This window comes from Malurus melanocephalus, unplaced genomic scaffold (genome assembly GCF_030028575.1).
Source record: "Malurus melanocephalus ecotype Western Australia unplaced genomic scaffold, MMel_1.1 scaffold_118, whole genome shotgun sequence".
In the NCBI taxonomy this organism is placed as follows: Eukaryota; Metazoa; Chordata; class Aves; order Passeriformes; family Maluridae; genus Malurus; species Malurus melanocephalus.
Window position 1 is genome coordinate 610657 of NW_026623350.1, and position 16857 is coordinate 627513.

Here is a 16857-nt window from a genome sequence, read left to right on the forward strand (position 1 = left end):
GTGAGAGATGATGACTTGCATGAAAATTTGTGGAAAATATATGTTGAACCTCTAACCAAAATTGGCATATGGCCAAATGAATTGATTTGGATAGAAGTGAAAATAGGAGTTTTCCATCTTCCCCAGTAAATTTTTCCAACAAAATTTGCTGTTTCTCTCCAGCACTTCCCCATATATGTCCTTGTGCCAAAATGACTCTGTCACAACAACTAAGTGAGCACCAATGGTTGCAAGGAAACTGGAGACCAATTTAATTGAAATTTAAGTAAAGATTTAAATAAATTAAGAAATTAAATAAAATCCCTTGATAAATTCACAAGATCTTGCTCTCCTGGGTCCCCCAGCAGCTTGGCACTAGGAAGGCTCCACTCCCCAACACAGGCTGCAGTTTGTTCTCTGTGACCACTGGGGAYAGGATAAGAGGAAAAGCATTTTAAATTGCAGCAGGATAGATTTGAGGCAAGCATTAGGGTAAAGCTGCCTGCAAGGCGAGCTGAGCAGCAGAAAGCTGCTGGGGCCAGAGTCCCTCCCAGGTGGGTGCTGTGAACAGACCCTAYTGATGCATCAGGGATGGGTGAGGCTGAGCTGACCCTCAGCCACAGGGCTTGTATACCATCTATTAAAGCATATTAGAAATAGAAACAGCTAGGAATGACATGAGTGACAAAAGTCAAGAGCAACGTGCTCATGATTCAAAATAATGCTTGGTATCCTTAAACTTTTAAAATCCAGCCTGTGAGCTGTAGAGGCTAAAATTTGCAGAGATGASTTTTTATGGATGTGCATCAAAATCTATGTTTGGGGCTGGAGGTGGAAGTGCATCAGTCTGGGTAAGCACTGGGTGCTCCCAGGTCTTTATGCAGTCATTTGGGGTTAAGGATGCTCAGCACCTCTTCTCTAAGATGCCAAAAAGATGAGTTAGGGAAGATTTAACAGGCATGAAAACTCCTTCCCTACAAACAAACCTTTCCTGCATGGAGAGGTTTTGTTCTCTTTAGGGCAATACTAAACCTGCATAATATATTAGATTTATGCACTGGAGTAACCTTTCCACTGAAGGAAGCCATAAATTTGGATTAGTAGCTAATTAAGCTGACTTCTTCTAGCCTTCAAGTCCCTTGAGAGACATCTTTACCACAATTAYAAGATAATTATTGCAGATGGACAGTTTTCTCTTTTGCTGATTTGGACTATTGAACAAGTTAAAAATGTAATGGACACTTACAGTCCTTATGGAGGTGACACCAGAGCTAGATAGTTAAACAGAATTTTGCACCTAACGCAYGGATTTAGCTGTAGCTTTTCTTGTTGAAGCATGGAAGAATATACTTGTCTCACCAGGGCTATAGTTACCAGAGGGCTCACAAGTAAATCAGGCAATTAATTCAGGTATTTAAATGAGCTTTAAAACAAGCCTTTAAAGCAACTTACCACTTGGGATTTGATTTTTTTTCTTCTCAAGACATTTGTTAGTTAGACTTCTGTCACATTTTGATCAAAGTTCACTTAAATTATTGCACAAGCTATAAATGAAGGGAACAATTGTTTCAAAGCTGTTTTTCTCCATAGTGTTTCATAACTGAAAGGTTTTTCCTAAAGCAGAGCCAGARGAAATAAGATTTTCTAAGAAAAAAGTAAAAAAAAAGTAAAGAATTCCCTTCTAAAATGGCTGCAATCTGTTTYAAAAAACACAAAGCAGATAGCTGCTCCCACTTTGCACTGGGTAAGTGCAAAGTGCACTTGCCTCCTTTTGCTTGCAGCTGACTGCTGAGCAGAGTTGCAGAGTCTCTCTTCATTCACTGGTATCTGAAAATATTCCTAACTTTATTCCTTTCCAGCATGGTGGGCTTCTATCATTCCCAGGAGCTGATCTGGCTCCCTTTGGATGAGCTTGGTGGCTACTGATGGCCATCCTGAGCAGAGAAGTTGTCAGKGTCAATATCACTGGCTGCAGTGGGAGGTGGTGACCCCCCCAAGCAGTGAAAAGGGACAGGAATGCCAAGCTATGGGGTGTAAAATGCTGTGGCCATCGTGCCTGGGGAGACCAGAGCTGTAAGGCTGCACAGGCAGGTGTGAATTGGATTATTCTGCATCAGACTGGCATAAACACCGTTGTGCAGCATCGGTTTGGAATGGAGGGCTAACAGGGCCCTTGTGAGGTTGGATGTGCCCAACTTCAAGCCCCTTGAAAAGTTTTAATTATTCCAGCATTGAGCTTTTGATGCTTGGACAGCTGGAATAAGGATTGTCTCGGAGGAAACCCCGAGGTGATCAGGTGTGGTAATGCCCAGTGTAGAACCAAGCCACAGCAGAGACCTTGGTGGGGGGACAGTAGCATCTAGTGCCTCTCGGAAATAATTTCAACACAGAAACTCTCACAAAAAATCAACATGAGGGTATTTAATAATTTCTCATTGCTTTTGCTTTCCACAAGAAATACTCATGACATAACCTTAATGACTTTTTCTAAATTATTATGTGCTCTCAACTCTTATTAAATTTTAATGCTGTTTTCTTCAAATATTTTTGCAGTCAGCATTAAGAACATAATCCACAAATTTTTCTAAAATATACAAATAGAAGAGTAATTGTTACTTCTGGGATTTCAATAAAGGAAGTGTGATTGCTGTTTTCAGGACCCTTTCATAACCAAGGATGAGGAGCCAGGCACTTACAGAGCTTATGAACTCGGCCAGGAAATGGGAGTGTGGGTGAACAACTCTGATGGCGTAACTCCTGCTGTCGGGCAGGTGGGTTCTTTAATTTTGTGATGCATTTGGTCTAGTGCTGCTTCAAAACAATAAAGCAGCAGTGTAAGAGAAATGAGAAAATAACCAAGATTTACATGTGTAACCCCTAGGCTTGGCCTCCTGGTGATTCTGTGTTTCCTGACTACACYAACCCCAGGACAGTGGAGTGGTGGACCCAGTTGTGTCTGGAGTTTAAGGATGTCCTTGACTACGAYGGGATCTGGATTGTATGTTGCATTATATCTGCCCTCCCTTCTTAAAAAAAAAAAAAAATTGAAAATTAAGATTTTCACATGTCTTACTCTCTTTATTAAAGGATATGAACGAACCATCCAATTTCATGAGAGGACARTATCCTGGATGTGCTGATAATGAGATGAATAACCCTCCTTACACTCCTAGTAAGTATAATAGTATAATTTCATTGTCAGCATTTTTTTGTTTTTTCTATTTTCTTGTTTGTTTTAAACCTGGACAGGCTGTATTTTGTGGGGGGGTGGTGTGGTGGGGTGGGGAGAATCCATTCTCTCATTTTCCATCTCTTCCTGCCTGTTCTGTATGGTCAATTACGTATTTGTTCAAGACTCCAGTAGCTCAGCTTTGATGGATATCAAAAACAATCCCTTTCCTCTTTCCTCCTGAAAGGACTAGAAAAATGACCTTTCCTGCAATTCTCTGAGCAGTTGGTACACATCAAAAAATGGGCAAGATACCTATGTACTGAAACTCAGCTAGAGACTTATGGAAGGAGTAACCCTTCTGCCTTGCCACTGCTAGTGTCAGAGATGGGCAGCTTCTGCCTTCTGCACAAACTATGGCAAGGGAGATGGCTTCTCYCTGGTGCCTTAGTTAAATATATTCCCTTTCTCTTAGGAATTTTCACTGTGTTAGTAGAAATGGCCTTAAAATAAGCTTTAAAATGCCTAAGCCTATGGGAGACTAACAGGAAGGGGAAAACCTCTTCCAGTAGCTGAGTTAATGATATGTTTGGTCTTCCCCAGAAAGYCATGGATACCTGTGATTATTGACAGTGCTCCTGGGACTTAATCCAGCCAATTTCCCCAGGAAAGCCCAGCTGCCTGAGCAATGCTAATACGCAGCAGGAAGTTGATAAAAACTGAGTTATTGACAGTGGAGTATTGGAAATGTCCCCTTTTCCCTTCAGGCTTTTATACTGTCATGTGAATTCTGAATTTTCTTTATTAAATTGCAATACTTTTTTACTTTGAATATAAGAGAAACATAAACATAACAGAAGCGTGACAAAATATGATAAAGAGATTGAAAATTTTTGAAAGCAGAAGCAGAGCTTTTAATTATGATTTTGGTGTCTGCTTTCTTTGTGGGGTCATCACTGCATACTGGACCTTTGGTCTCGACCAAAGCCCAGGAACTGATGAGAATTTCCACYTTTGCCTAAATTACCTTCATTTTTTTGTCAGCTTTCAAAGCTGCAAAAGATAGGTGAGGGGAAAATGGCCAAAACAGCAGAGCTCCCTTTACCTTATGAATCAAGGGCTGAGACTGAACCCCATGCAGTGGCTTCTGAGCCATGCAGCTGAGCTTTGTGAAGATGAGCACTGAGCTCTGAGCCACTAGAAAGGACTCAGACCCAGAGGCCTCCGTGGTGTGTAAGGACACTGAGAGATGCTGAGGACAGATGTGTTTTGAGCCCAGTTTCTCTGACTCATGCCCGTACGCCCCTATTTCTGCTTGTGACTCACAGCCTTRGAATAATATGGAATCGTGGGATGGTTTGTGTTGGGAGAAACCTTCAGCCCATCTAGTTCCAGTCCCCCTACAGTGGGCAGGGATGCCAGACCGGGTTTCTCAAAACCCTCTCCTACCTGGCATTGAACACTTGCAGGRATGGGGCATCCACAGCCACTCTGGGCAGCCTGTTTTAGTGTTTCATCACCCTCACAGTAAAGAATTTAATCTTTATGTCTAATACAAACCTACTCTCTTGAAACCATTACCCCCTGTSCTGTCACTYCAMGCCCTTGTAAAAAGTCCCTCTCCAGGTTTCTTTTAAGGCCCCTTTAGCTACCAGAAGGCCTCTCTAAGGTATTCCCAGAGACCTCCCTTGTATTACTCTCTCTTATGCTGCCAGGAGCCTTAGGCATTTTTTCCAAGGTGTAGGGAATCTGTTTTGAAGGAGTGTTTTAAGGCTTTCCTTTTTATCTCTCTTCATGCCATCAGCGTGCATGCTCTTAGCTGTCCAAGCCCTTGACTGGTRTAGATACTGGGTGTGACCTACGCTGTTCAGTCCAACAAGACATTAGGAACTTCCTGGGGTTAGCAGAGTTTTGGGAGCTCACTATTCTTAGGTGATTTCATCAGTGCAAGTCCCAGTCTCAGAGCTTCAGYCTTTTTGACAATGTAGCTTTCAATCTCCTGATATAAATTTTATAACCATGCTTATACGTAACCATGGTTTGAACTTCTAAAAACAGATGTCCTTCAAATCAATTTTCTATAAAACACTTTATACTGAAGATTAATATGCAATTGTAAAATAATCAGTATTACTGAGGCAGAATGCAAAATACTCAATTAGAATGAAGCATGAAACTATGATTCATGTGGTAGCATTTTCTCTCCTATCCCACCTCAAATTTATGGGGCTAATAACCAAGAGCCACTGGGACATTAAGTGTGACTTTCCTCAGAACCTTAGTGTCTTCTTCAAAGACATATCAGTCAAAGTTACTTGGAAATTGCCCATAAATTACATAATTTCTGATGTAGATCACCYACACTGGAGTCCTTGTGTCTGAAGATCCAAACACAAGGATTGTAGCTGAAGTGGCACAGCAGAGCAGAGAGGCTAATGGGGTTACAGGTTCAGGGAAGTTGTGATCATGAACTGCAACCATGCAGGRAGATTGCTTGTTCATGGAGAAATATTTACAGTATTACGGTAGTGCATGCACCTAATTAAGAATGCAAAAGAAGAATATTTGAGAATCTACCTGCTTTTTTGTTTCAAGAGAATTTTATAACATTGTTGACTCCATCTCTTAAAATAAATACATTGTATAAACATCTCTCCTGTCCAATTCCTTCCGAACTTCATGTGGCATTTTTATGGTGGTTATCAGACGAGGACGAACAATTTTTCCCAAATGGGCTTAGCCAGCATCTCTTTARTATGGGATCAAAGACCAGGCAGCATCTATGCTAATTTTGTTTCAATTAACATTTGTCACTGTGTAAAATAATATGTAGGTGCGTTCTCAATTCAGCAGTGCAGAAATTTTCTTTCTGACTATTACTYACTGAAATGTTACACCTGTACAGATGTTTTCAATTATTTGGCATAGAACTTGAAATTAATTATCAGAGTTTACTCAGTTCTCTCCTCTTCTTGAAGGACACATGCCTGTCTGCAAGCAGGTATTCATAGCAAGGTGCTAACCTCAAATCAGTGCAGGTCCAGCACTTCAGCATTCCCTCTTCCCCAATCTTTTGGTGTTTTCACCCCTAAATGCATAGAAATGTGAAGATATTTGAATTGTGGTGTATGTGAATTTACAGTAGTTTGTTTCTTTCTCAGCCATCTCTGATCGTTCCCTGTCGGAAAAGACACTGTGCCCTGACTCCAAAACTTACCTTGGGGAGCATTACAACACACACTCTCTCTTTGGCTGGTCACAGACAGAACCAACTTTCAAGTAAGTTTCCTAAATATTTCAAATTAGATTTCAGGTGATTAAAATGTGTTCTAAAAGCCACTGATATTACCTGGAAAATCTGTAATAGTATACAGTAAGAAACAGACCCATGTTTCATTTTACTGTTTGCCATTTAGTAAGAAGTTTCAAGAAAAGAGAACCTTGGAAGAAGGAACAGAATCTTATAGTTTTACTTTCCTTGGCTAAATCAGGATGTGTAGGGTCTAACTTTACAGCTGCTGCTTTTGTGTACCTAGAGCAAGATGCTCCTGTGCTCTGTTAGAGCTTCTCGTGAGCAGCTGCAGCAGAAGCAGCYTTTTGTGATACCAGGGGAATTTATCTGTCCCTTCACTATTGTGACAGGGTAGTTTCTGTCACTGTCAGTGAAGAATCCAGACTGTGCAGGTCCCCTGGCTGCTTCTGGAGCTCCCTGTGGCTCCTGGCAGGCAGCGTTYTGCAGGTTGGCTTAGGGCTCAGTCGGTTCAGGAGGGCAGAGCTGCATTGCAGCACAGTTGCTGTCAGCTGCTGTAAAACTCACTTTGCAGCTGAGAAGCATTCAAAAGCAGCTTATGCAGGCAGGCTGTTGCTGTGGAAAGTAGCTGTTGGATTCAATGAAATGGGCAAATCATGCCTTTTTCAGTAGGGATTGAGCTAAAACATAGGCAACTTGCACACAGTGCAAGTACCAAAGCAGGGGTCCATGTGTGACCAGTGTCAGCATTTAGCACTCTTTTTCAGAAGCTGGATTGTGACAGCATCCAGAGGACATGGTTAAATGAGCCTAATTCTGGTGCTGATGTCCTTGTATTTTATATGCCAAGCCCRGAGCAAGGGAAAAACTGGGAAAATCCAGAAGTGGTTTGCCAGCTCTTATGGGCCTGGCTGAAGCACAGTCCAGCTTTTGAGAAAAAGAACAGAAAGCCCTTGAAAGCTGGAATTCTTACTGTGGTGTTTGGGCCCCTATGCCTCAATCTCTGAAGAGATCCTCCCAACACTGCTCTCTCCTCTGTAGTCTGTTCTCTGCACACTGGAGCCCACATAACCAAATACTGTTTTGGCAGCACTGCAAATAGAGCCTTCAGATTTTCCATCTTCTTGTGCTGTTTTTTTAGCTTTATTCAAGCTCTGTACCACCAAAATCAATCATCTGAGACAAACTCAGTGAATTCAGCAGGAAAAGCTTTGTGTGCAGGCACACCTGCCCCAGCCCCTTCAGTGCCCACACTGTCCTGGCTGTGCTGCTCCAGACCAATGCCCCTGGATCAGTTATCACTGCACAGCTCCTCCAGCCTTCCCCAAGGCTGTGAACCTTCCCCTTTCCTCAAGCACTTGCTTCCAGGGCTCCTTACAGAAGAAACTTACTTTGCTCAGCCACATGTGGAGAAGACCACCAAAAGTGTATGCAGAAGCTGATTTTGCTGGGAACCTTTGGTGAAGTATTTTTCATACATATTCATTTRGATTTCTCAAATGCAGTTCTTTTCAAGGCTGGTTGTATATCCTTCCTGCGTTTGCTCTTCACAAAGAATATATTAAATTAAATTTACTGACGGGAATATTTAGCACCCAGCATCAATTGCAGGATATTGGATGAAAATGAATGACAACTTTATAATTGCATAAAAGAACAATTCTAAGAATTATTCTAAGGCAGACAGAGAATAGGAAATGTGTCATCTGGCCTGTGTCAAATGGTTTGAATTTGAATGTATAAACTAGCAGCTATCAGTTTGTGCATAACTTAATGCCAAGAGTTATTTGCGCATGATATTCTGTAAATAATTTAAATCAGCCAATACATTTGACAACATTAGGACCTGTTCTGCAATGGTTCGTGGAAGACTGAAATTATTCAATAAATTACTTGTTCCAAATTGTTTATGCAGCTCTGGATCATAGTTGAGTTGATCTGATATTGCTCTCATTAGCACCTGTATTTGCAAATGGAGTCAAAGGCAGCCAGAGGAGAGCACTCCTGCTCAAGACATCTGTGAAAGGCTCCAAAAAAACATTTTTACAAAGCACATGGAGTCTTGTGCAGTTATTGACCCAAAAGTGCACCTGCAAACCAGAACAAACCAGAACCCTGGTCCCCCAGGGTTCCAGATCTGCACTTCTTGCTGCATGTGGCCCCTAGGGTTAATACATTCAGTGTTCCATGGAAGCTGTTGCTGAGTTTTTTGCTTCAGAAACAGTCCTGAAGCACTTTAAAGTCTCTGTGCCATTACAGACTTAAGAGAAAGCACTGGGCCATTAAGAATATGGGTGAAAGAGCTCTTGATGAAATCTCATTAGGAAAAGGGAGGAGGAAGTTGATGGTGGTCAACATGATTAATATTTCATGCTAGAATTTCCCAGAAAATCTAAATTGTGTTGCCCAAATTATATTAAAGCAGGGTTGAATTTGAGTTCCTGCAATATATAATACTGCAGTTTATAACTATGTACAGAAAGGATCCTATGCTGAGGAATTTTSTAATAGATTTGTAAATAAGGTGTATTCCTTGATTTTCTGGTGATGCTGCAAAATAATTTTMMAAAAACAGAGATAAATTCATTGCACCAGTAATTCTGTAGTGAGAAAAGACAGGACAAAAAAGTCAGAAAACCAGAGAAAATAGTACAAGGATGGGGTGGCATTTTGAATGATTACAATGTATTCTATATTGATTATTTATTTTTTATAGGATATTTAGATATAACTTTTATATTTTTGTGTGGTTTTGGGTTTTTGGTTTTTTTTGTGTTTTATTGGGTTTTTTTGCTTTTAATTCCAGTTTTAATCTCTAAATAAATCCTATGTTGAAAAAATGCCTATTATATTCTTTTTTAGGAATCCATTGGATACTTAATTAAATGTACTAATATAGAAAGGAAATTATGATTTGATTTTTCATTTTGAGACAYTGCTGAGAATAAATTAAACACAAATTATTATTTAGGAAGACTAAAAATACCTGAGACAAATTATTTTGTGAATCAGATAAATTTTAGTGKTTTTTTTTATTTTGGCCACTGTGTAAAACTTGCTTTTATTTTCAGTTTTGTAGCCACATTTTCATATGACTAAGGATCATGACAATAATTGTTTCATGAATAATACCCTTTCAGATAAAATTGCATCTGAACGCTCAGGTTGATGATAAGATCTTTGGGTTACCATTCTTGTTTTCAATGGTTTTGTTGCATTCCTTTGCAGTGTTGTCCAGCAGGCGACTGGGAAGAGGCCGTTTGTCCTGAGCCGGTCCACATTTGTTGGCAGCGGGAAGCACAGCGCTCACTGGCTGGGTGACAACTTCTCTCAGTGGAAGGACCTGCGCCGCTCAGTCGTTGGGATCCTGGAATTCAACCTCTTTGGCATTCCCTTTGTAAGTCTGGTGTCCTCTAGGCAGGTGCTGGCTCATACACAATATCATTTCAAATTAACTCAAATGTTTTCTGAAACAAGCTGCTTGAGGTGGCCGGCAGTAGCAGCGTCTGCAGCATAAGGAACTGCAGATTAAAAGGCTCAATGTCAGTCTTGGCTGCTGAAGGGAAGCAAAAACAGCACTGCAAGATTCAGATTGAGTTAATGGATGCTATCCAAAACAGATCTCTTTGTATTATGTATTCTGTGATTAAGACCCCATCATATATTTCTGGTTTTGCAAGTTGGGATCGAGAATTTGCAGAATTATTGAAACAGGAGATAGTACAGCCCAGCCACAGAAAAATTTGTATCATTATGGCACATTCTTAGAAACTAATTAGAAACAGGGATTTCTTTCCAAAAATTATTAGCAAATTTCTCTAGTCTCTCATTTTTGAACCGCAGTGACAATCACAAACATTAACAATTTTATTTTCCTTAGATTGGTGCTGATATCTGTGGGTTTAACTACAACACTACCTATGAACTCTGCCTGCGCTGGATGCAGCTCGGCTCTTTCTATCCATTTTCCAGGAATCACAATGCAGAGGGCAACAGTGTAAGTAAACAAAGTTACATAAAGCTCTGGCCTACCATTGCAGTTATGTGGACAGTGATTTGTATTACTCGCTCAGAAATTGACCTGCTGTTCTTGGCTAAACTGGAGCAGTGGGTGAAAAGGAGTGCTGCACTGAGAGCAGGAATTACCCAGAGAAATGTAGATTTTTCTCATCCATAATGTAAAGATAACATAGAAACGCTGGTCTTCTCAATCTGTTGGTAAAATTTGTGTGTTTCATCTTTTACCTGCTGAAGCCTAGGTTTTATTTAAGAGCAACTGAATGTCCATGTATCCTCATACTCCCTCAATTGCTACAGTTTTTGTTTCAGTACTTCTGTAATTACAATAAGTATTGCAGGATGGGGAGAGATCCTTATATATAATCCTTGCAGTTTAAAGCAAGTTACAAACGTGAGAATTCTAAAGAGAGGCAACAATAGCATCAGCATTATCAGCCATGAGGCAACCGAGACTACAGAAGACTAATGAGACCATGAGACAGATGAAAAAGTGCAGCTCCAGTCCATGGTTTCAACATTATAAAGTCCTTTAAAGATTTTTTGCATACATAAAGAAGTATCAGGTTTGTTTCTAGCTGTGAAGTCTGAAGGTCTTGCAGCTTTTGTAATTATGCTGTGTTTGTCTGCAGCCATAATGAAATGGTTCTGCTGGTTCAATGAATGTTTGGGTTTTTTTCCTTCTGTAAACTGATCTGTGCAATGCTGGAGCTCAGGTTATTTGCTAATCTTCAGTTTCTTTGAGGTTGCATCATCAAAATGCTGCAATATTTACACTCCCAGGAAGACCTTTGTCTCTCTCTGCATGATCATGTGATGGATGTCCAGCAATTGGGCAAATGCAGGAATAATAAAATACAGGGCTATCGTTAAGAGGGTCGGGAATTAGCCTGTAGATTCCTGAGGAAAAAAATGTCTATGTGGTGAACGCTGTTGCTGTTGCTAAATATTTTCTACCACTGCATTCACAGAAAGAAATGAACAGGCATTTTGGGTGACTCAGCATCACCTAAGAAGTCCAACTGGCTTTTTGTGAAATTAGGCAGTGTTTGTACAGTGTTAGAACACTGGCAAAAATACAGTGCTGTTTTTGACAAAATGGATGGATGCACTGGAGCTCAGAGCCAGCAGGGAGTATTCTTAGTGACTAATTCTGACGTAAACATAATAATGGTGAAATTTTACTTAAATATTGAATTTAATTAAGTTAGTGTTAAAATAAAATCTTAAATATCCACTTTGCCTAATTCATTGGGGATTTCAAACAGATTAATTAATATGCTTCTTGTCTGAAAAGCACTAGATAATATAAAAAGCTTTGCTGCTTCTGTTCCTTTTATGTTTCATTATCCTTGGAATTCATCATATAGCCTTCGGTTTTAATGAGAAAATTGAGTACTATGATAAGATTTGGTGAAGGAGGAAGGGAGCCATGTGATTCGTTAGTTGGCTGTTTAGCACTGGAGAGATTGGACAGGAGGAATTAAAGGAGATGTAGCTCTCTCCCATATCAGCACTGCCCTGGGCTGCATGCTCTGCATCCCATCCCAGGGGAGAGTGAAGGTTGCCTTGGAGTAAGATCAGAACCACACAGTGAATGCAGACAGACTGCTCCAACCTGCTCTCTTGATGGGGGATGCAGTCTCGCAGGACAGCATTGCTGGCAGCGAGGAGCTGAGGGGCACTCCTGATGCATTGTCAGTCAGGGCATCCTAAAAGTGGCCACACAGGAGAAGAAATCAAATTTCTTTGAATAGATGAGATGTTTTCTGTACCACACACAGTGACTTTGGCAACTCCTGTTGACTTCAGCCGGGCTATGAGTTTACTCTTCTTAGTAGATTTGCCTTTATGTTCGTGGCCAACATAACCATGCTTTTGACTTTGATCTGCATATTATCAGTCTTCGTTTTTTCCTGTGTTTCACCTCCTTTGTCTGAGATGTCCTTGCCTCTCCAGGATAAATGAATTTCCAGAGGCAGGGTATCTGTTCCTGAGCACAGACATGGAGCCCCAGCTGCCCTCCCGTCAGAGGGTTAGGGGTGTTTGCAGAGAGCTCACATATGTTGTGGTGGGGCCTGATCTATTGGAAACCACTGGAATTTTTCAAGTTGAAAATTCTGTACAAATGTTAATTTGGGAATAATGGATGTTGTCCTTAATACATCCTGCAGTTTGCAAATGAAAACATTTTCTTACTTAAATGCTCACTTCCTTAGCATCCTGTCAGCCACAGCTCTCCTTATGTTGCACACAGGTTGTCTGCTGAGTTTGGTCCAATGCTCAGTACAAATCCAAGCTTTTCCTTAACAGGAACAAGACCCAGCGGTGTTCGGAGATGCTTTTGCCAAGATCTCTCGTGCTACTCTTCGGATCAGATACTCACTGCTGCCATACTTGTACACCCTGTTCTACGAGTCCCACGTTAATGGAGGCACCGTGGCGCGCTCACTGATGCATGAGTAAGTTTGGATTCTCTTTTTTATGATAATATGCTCACCAAAGTAGTTGAGCTCTTCTGTGTATACTAGTCTATATCCTTAGAAGAATAGTCATAGTATTATTATTGCATGCTTCTCTTAAAAGAATAGTTGAACAATTAAATCAATCAAGTTATATGTACAAAGATAACTCTTAATATATTCAATGAATTTCCATTAATATAAAACCTCTACTTGTTTCCAGTGGGGGAAAAAGAAAACCTAAGAAAGAAAAATTCTGAAAATGTTTAATCTTAGGCAAATGTGTGGTTGTTTTTTGTTTCAAAAATAGGAATCAAAATTCTATATTTGAATGAAATCAATTAAATCTGTATTCTGATCCAGAATGCCAAAAGGCCTTATGCAGAGAATCCAATCATCCATAGCATTTGGTTTTTTTTCCAATTTAGCACTTGCATCTACATACTATCCGTGAAACCCACATCTGTGTCCACAAATTGCACAGAGAAAGCAGAGGTAGAGATGTTTGAGAAGCAGGTGCAAGCAGAGATTAATAAATACGGACTGAAAAGCCACTCAGAAAATTAAACTCAGAATTTTGGAGCAACTCATTTCTTCTTTTTGGAAGAAGCAGGAATCCAAGTGAGGTTTAGTTTCCCTGTCCTCATCTTTTAATTAGTTTTTTACCTGCCTTTGGAAAATTTTCTCCTTCAGAATGCTTTACATGAAATCTTGAGCAAAAGCAGTGCAAATAACACGTATGAAAGCCTGAAGCTCTGCAACGATTTAATTTCATTGGTGCAGGCTATGTCATGGGCTATTTAATGTTCTTTTTCCCTTTAGGTTAGAAACATTCTGGTTAAAAGGTAAGGCATTTTTTGCAAATTAAACTGAGGTAACACTAAAGTGCACACCAGTCAAGTATGGAAAGGATACTACTGGATATACTGTTCTAGACAGAAAAAGAAATTTTCAACAAATTGAGGGTTTTTTTCAAACAGAGCCCAAGGCATGCCTTCAAGAACATTTTTTCCTTAGTTCCATGTACTCCCTTAAGTTTGCCATATTTTAGGAATCTGAGCACTCAATAGGTGTCATTTTATTGGCAGTAATCTTTGCTCATTTGGGTAAATTTCTGTAAGCCTGGCTGGGTGCAGTGTGTGCCTTTGCCCCAAGCAGCCAGTGTCAGAGCAGGGCACCGACACTGAGCCACTCTGCTGCAGTCAGCGTTCAACAGAGACCTGGCTGCAGACAGGGGCAGCTGCCAAGGCAGTGAAACACACACAGTAAATGAATTTTTAAACAAGGAGTTTATATGTCTTGAGAGAATAATATCTAAATATTCAATAGCCAATGTGAATTTGTCAAAAATTAATTAAAACCAGACCAGTTGCAATCTCTGACAAGGCAGCAGGGTGCTGGAGAGGCAGGGGGCAGAGGAGTAGCAGAAGTCAGGAGGTACAAGGTACCTTGATTTTAGGAGGATTTGATTCACACTGCAAGTGACATTCTTATAAGAACTAGGATCCATTAATTATTTCCTCAGGAACAGACTTACAAATGATTGAAAACCTATTTAAATTCTCAAGGATTTTATGTTGGATGCTCCTCAGTCAGGAAGGATCTCTCCTTTGCTAGGTGCTAGTCAATATTTTCATTAGCTGATGCATGGTGGAATAGAGCTCTCTTCCCAAGAGAAGGCAGGTGATGCCAGGCAAATATGACTGTGAGCATTCTGGAGAACATGATCAGAATCTAAAACAACTTCAGTGCATTGAATAAAATGGACTGAATTCCATAGGTTTTTCATCCATTCAGGAGAGGCAGCTAAAATGCACAATATGTATGAGTGTTGCTTTGTGTTTGTCTGGCAAATTATTTCAAATGTAAATCTGTGAAAGGTGTGGGAAGCCAAATTTAAGGATTTTCACAAATACTTTAGATCCTAGAGCACAGTGTTTTCCCTTTGTGTTCCCTCTCCTGGGCCTGGCCCCTGTCCTGCTCATTGGCTCACACAGTGAAGTCTCAGCCCACTGAACAGAAATTAAGTGAGTTGTTTTCCCACTATTACTGTTCTGAAAAGAAATCAGCGTCATCATTTTATTAGAGTTCTGGTCTGCTCTGGGATGGTAGATGCTACTGAAATATCTGAGTCTCTGTACAGCTTTTGGCATTCCCTCAATCAGGAAAAATATTTGGCTGTGTTGAAGGATACCATGAGGAGATTTCTTGTCACAGTGAGTAATTTCAAAATATTTGTCAAATTCTATTGAAATGTGAATTAACATTGTGTATTTTACTTTCAAAATAGATTTACCTCTGATCCAGAGACTCATGGAATAGATACTGCCTTCCTTTGGGGACCTGCCTTTATGATTGCTCCTGTTCTCGAAGAGGCAAGTACAGTAATTAAAAATGTCATTGTACTGGAATAAAAGAAACAATGGTGCTTAGGGCATTGGATGACATTCAGAGCATGTTTGCTCATATCCATCCCTTCTACTCTCCACTGTCAAAGCTTGCAGGACACATTTCTGAGCAGCACACACACTACAGAACTTCTCAGTCCTTGAAGTGGGAGGATGAAAGTGAGGGCACAGCCTTTCCCTTCTACTCCAGGAGAGGAATGGATGTAAAGAGGCTGGATGCTGCTCCTCACGTGTTCCTGTTATTGTGCTGGCAGCAGTCTCCAAGGACACACACAGAGCAGTAATTGTCAAGCTAGGAAGAAACACACAGATATGAAAGCAAACTGGTTTCCATATTACAGCTCACCCACAGTGTTTTGGAACTGCAGCATCTCAAGAGCTGTGCTCGGAGTTTCCCAGCATTGTAGGAGAGGCAGTCATTATAGAAACAATAATGGTAATGTTAGCTGCTAACAGGGCAGGTTTTAAAAAGCAGCATTTTCCTCTGCTGTGCTGAGCACAGTGCTGGGTTCAACTCATGCTGCTTGGCTGGAGGAAGGGTGTGTTTCCCTCCTTGCCCATCCCTAATTGCTGTCAGCACAAGAAAGGTGTGTCTGAGCAGATCTAAGTATTTGCATGGGATGTATTCTAGTGCTATTTGCAACCAGCATGCTGCCAGAATATCTGAGATATTTCTAATTGTTGCTGATGATCAAACATATGAACAGGCCACTGTTAGTCACCTTTTTTTTAACCAACCCTTTTGTCTCTGTGAATTTAATACAAAATTCTTATTTGTGCATCTAAAACCATTTCTGACCCCACTGAGGCACTTCATTCATCAGTCCTTTATCTTCAGACTCCCACAGGTTTCTAATAGCTGATGAGTAACAAGGAGATTTCACAGGGTCTCAGACCAGCAAGATGATGAAATATGTGGAAAAAAAAGAATGAAAAACCTTCTCATGAAGGAGTGACAATCCAGGGAGGCTTCCTGCAAAGAACTGAATGAAAAGGAACATTATAAAGATCTATAAAATGATAGGGGGTCAAGATAAGGAGTTTCTGATTTTTTTTTAATGAGTGCAGCACAAAAGGAAGGCTGTGTGCCTGTGGCCTGATGAGGGAAGCAGAACTTTGAAGGCAGCACTTAGCTGGGTCTGGCAGGGTGAGAGCTGGCAGCCAGGGCTGTGCCAGCTGGCAGGGCAGGGGCAGAGGTGAGCAGGGAACCCTGCACTGTGGCAGCGTGGGCCAGCAGTGACTGTGTCACACTGCAGCGTGGCATCTGCTTATGTAGAAAAAATGGGTCAGGGATGATTTACCCTTCGCCCCTTGAGTCCTAGGATGAGAGCAAGTGAGACATAAAAAAAAAATAGAATGGGGAACTGCCTTTCACACTGGTTTGTTATTTAGGGAGTCATGAAAGTGAGGCTCATGGAATCATAGAGTCATCACATAGTTTGGGTTGGAAGGGGCCTTAAAGATCATCTAGGTCCAAGCCCCCGTCATGGTCAGAGACACCTCCCACTAGGCCAGGTTGCTCAAAGCCCCATCCAGCCTGACCMTGAAACCATTATGATGCAGATGATGGTT

General features: G+C 40.8%; 1 protein-coding gene across 1 annotated transcript in view; it reads left to right on the plus strand.

The window, feature by feature from the left end:
* LOC130575867 (sucrase-isomaltase, intestinal-like) overlaps positions 1-15291 on the plus strand; it is a 39847-nt gene extending 24556 nt beyond the window's left edge. The window contains exons 10-17 of the mRNA XM_057370084.1: positions 2637-2750; positions 2861-2977; positions 3067-3151; positions 6310-6427; positions 9627-9795; positions 10279-10395; positions 12729-12877; positions 15168-15291. Coding sequence (XP_057226067.1) covers positions 2637-2750; positions 2861-2977; positions 3067-3151; positions 6310-6427; positions 9627-9795; positions 10279-10395; positions 12729-12877; positions 15168-15291 — 993 coding nt within the window. The remainder of the gene's footprint in view (positions 1-2636; positions 2751-2860; positions 2978-3066; positions 3152-6309; positions 6428-9626; positions 9796-10278; positions 10396-12728; positions 12878-15167) is intronic.
* The last annotated feature ends 1566 nt before the right edge of the window (positions 15292-16857 follow it).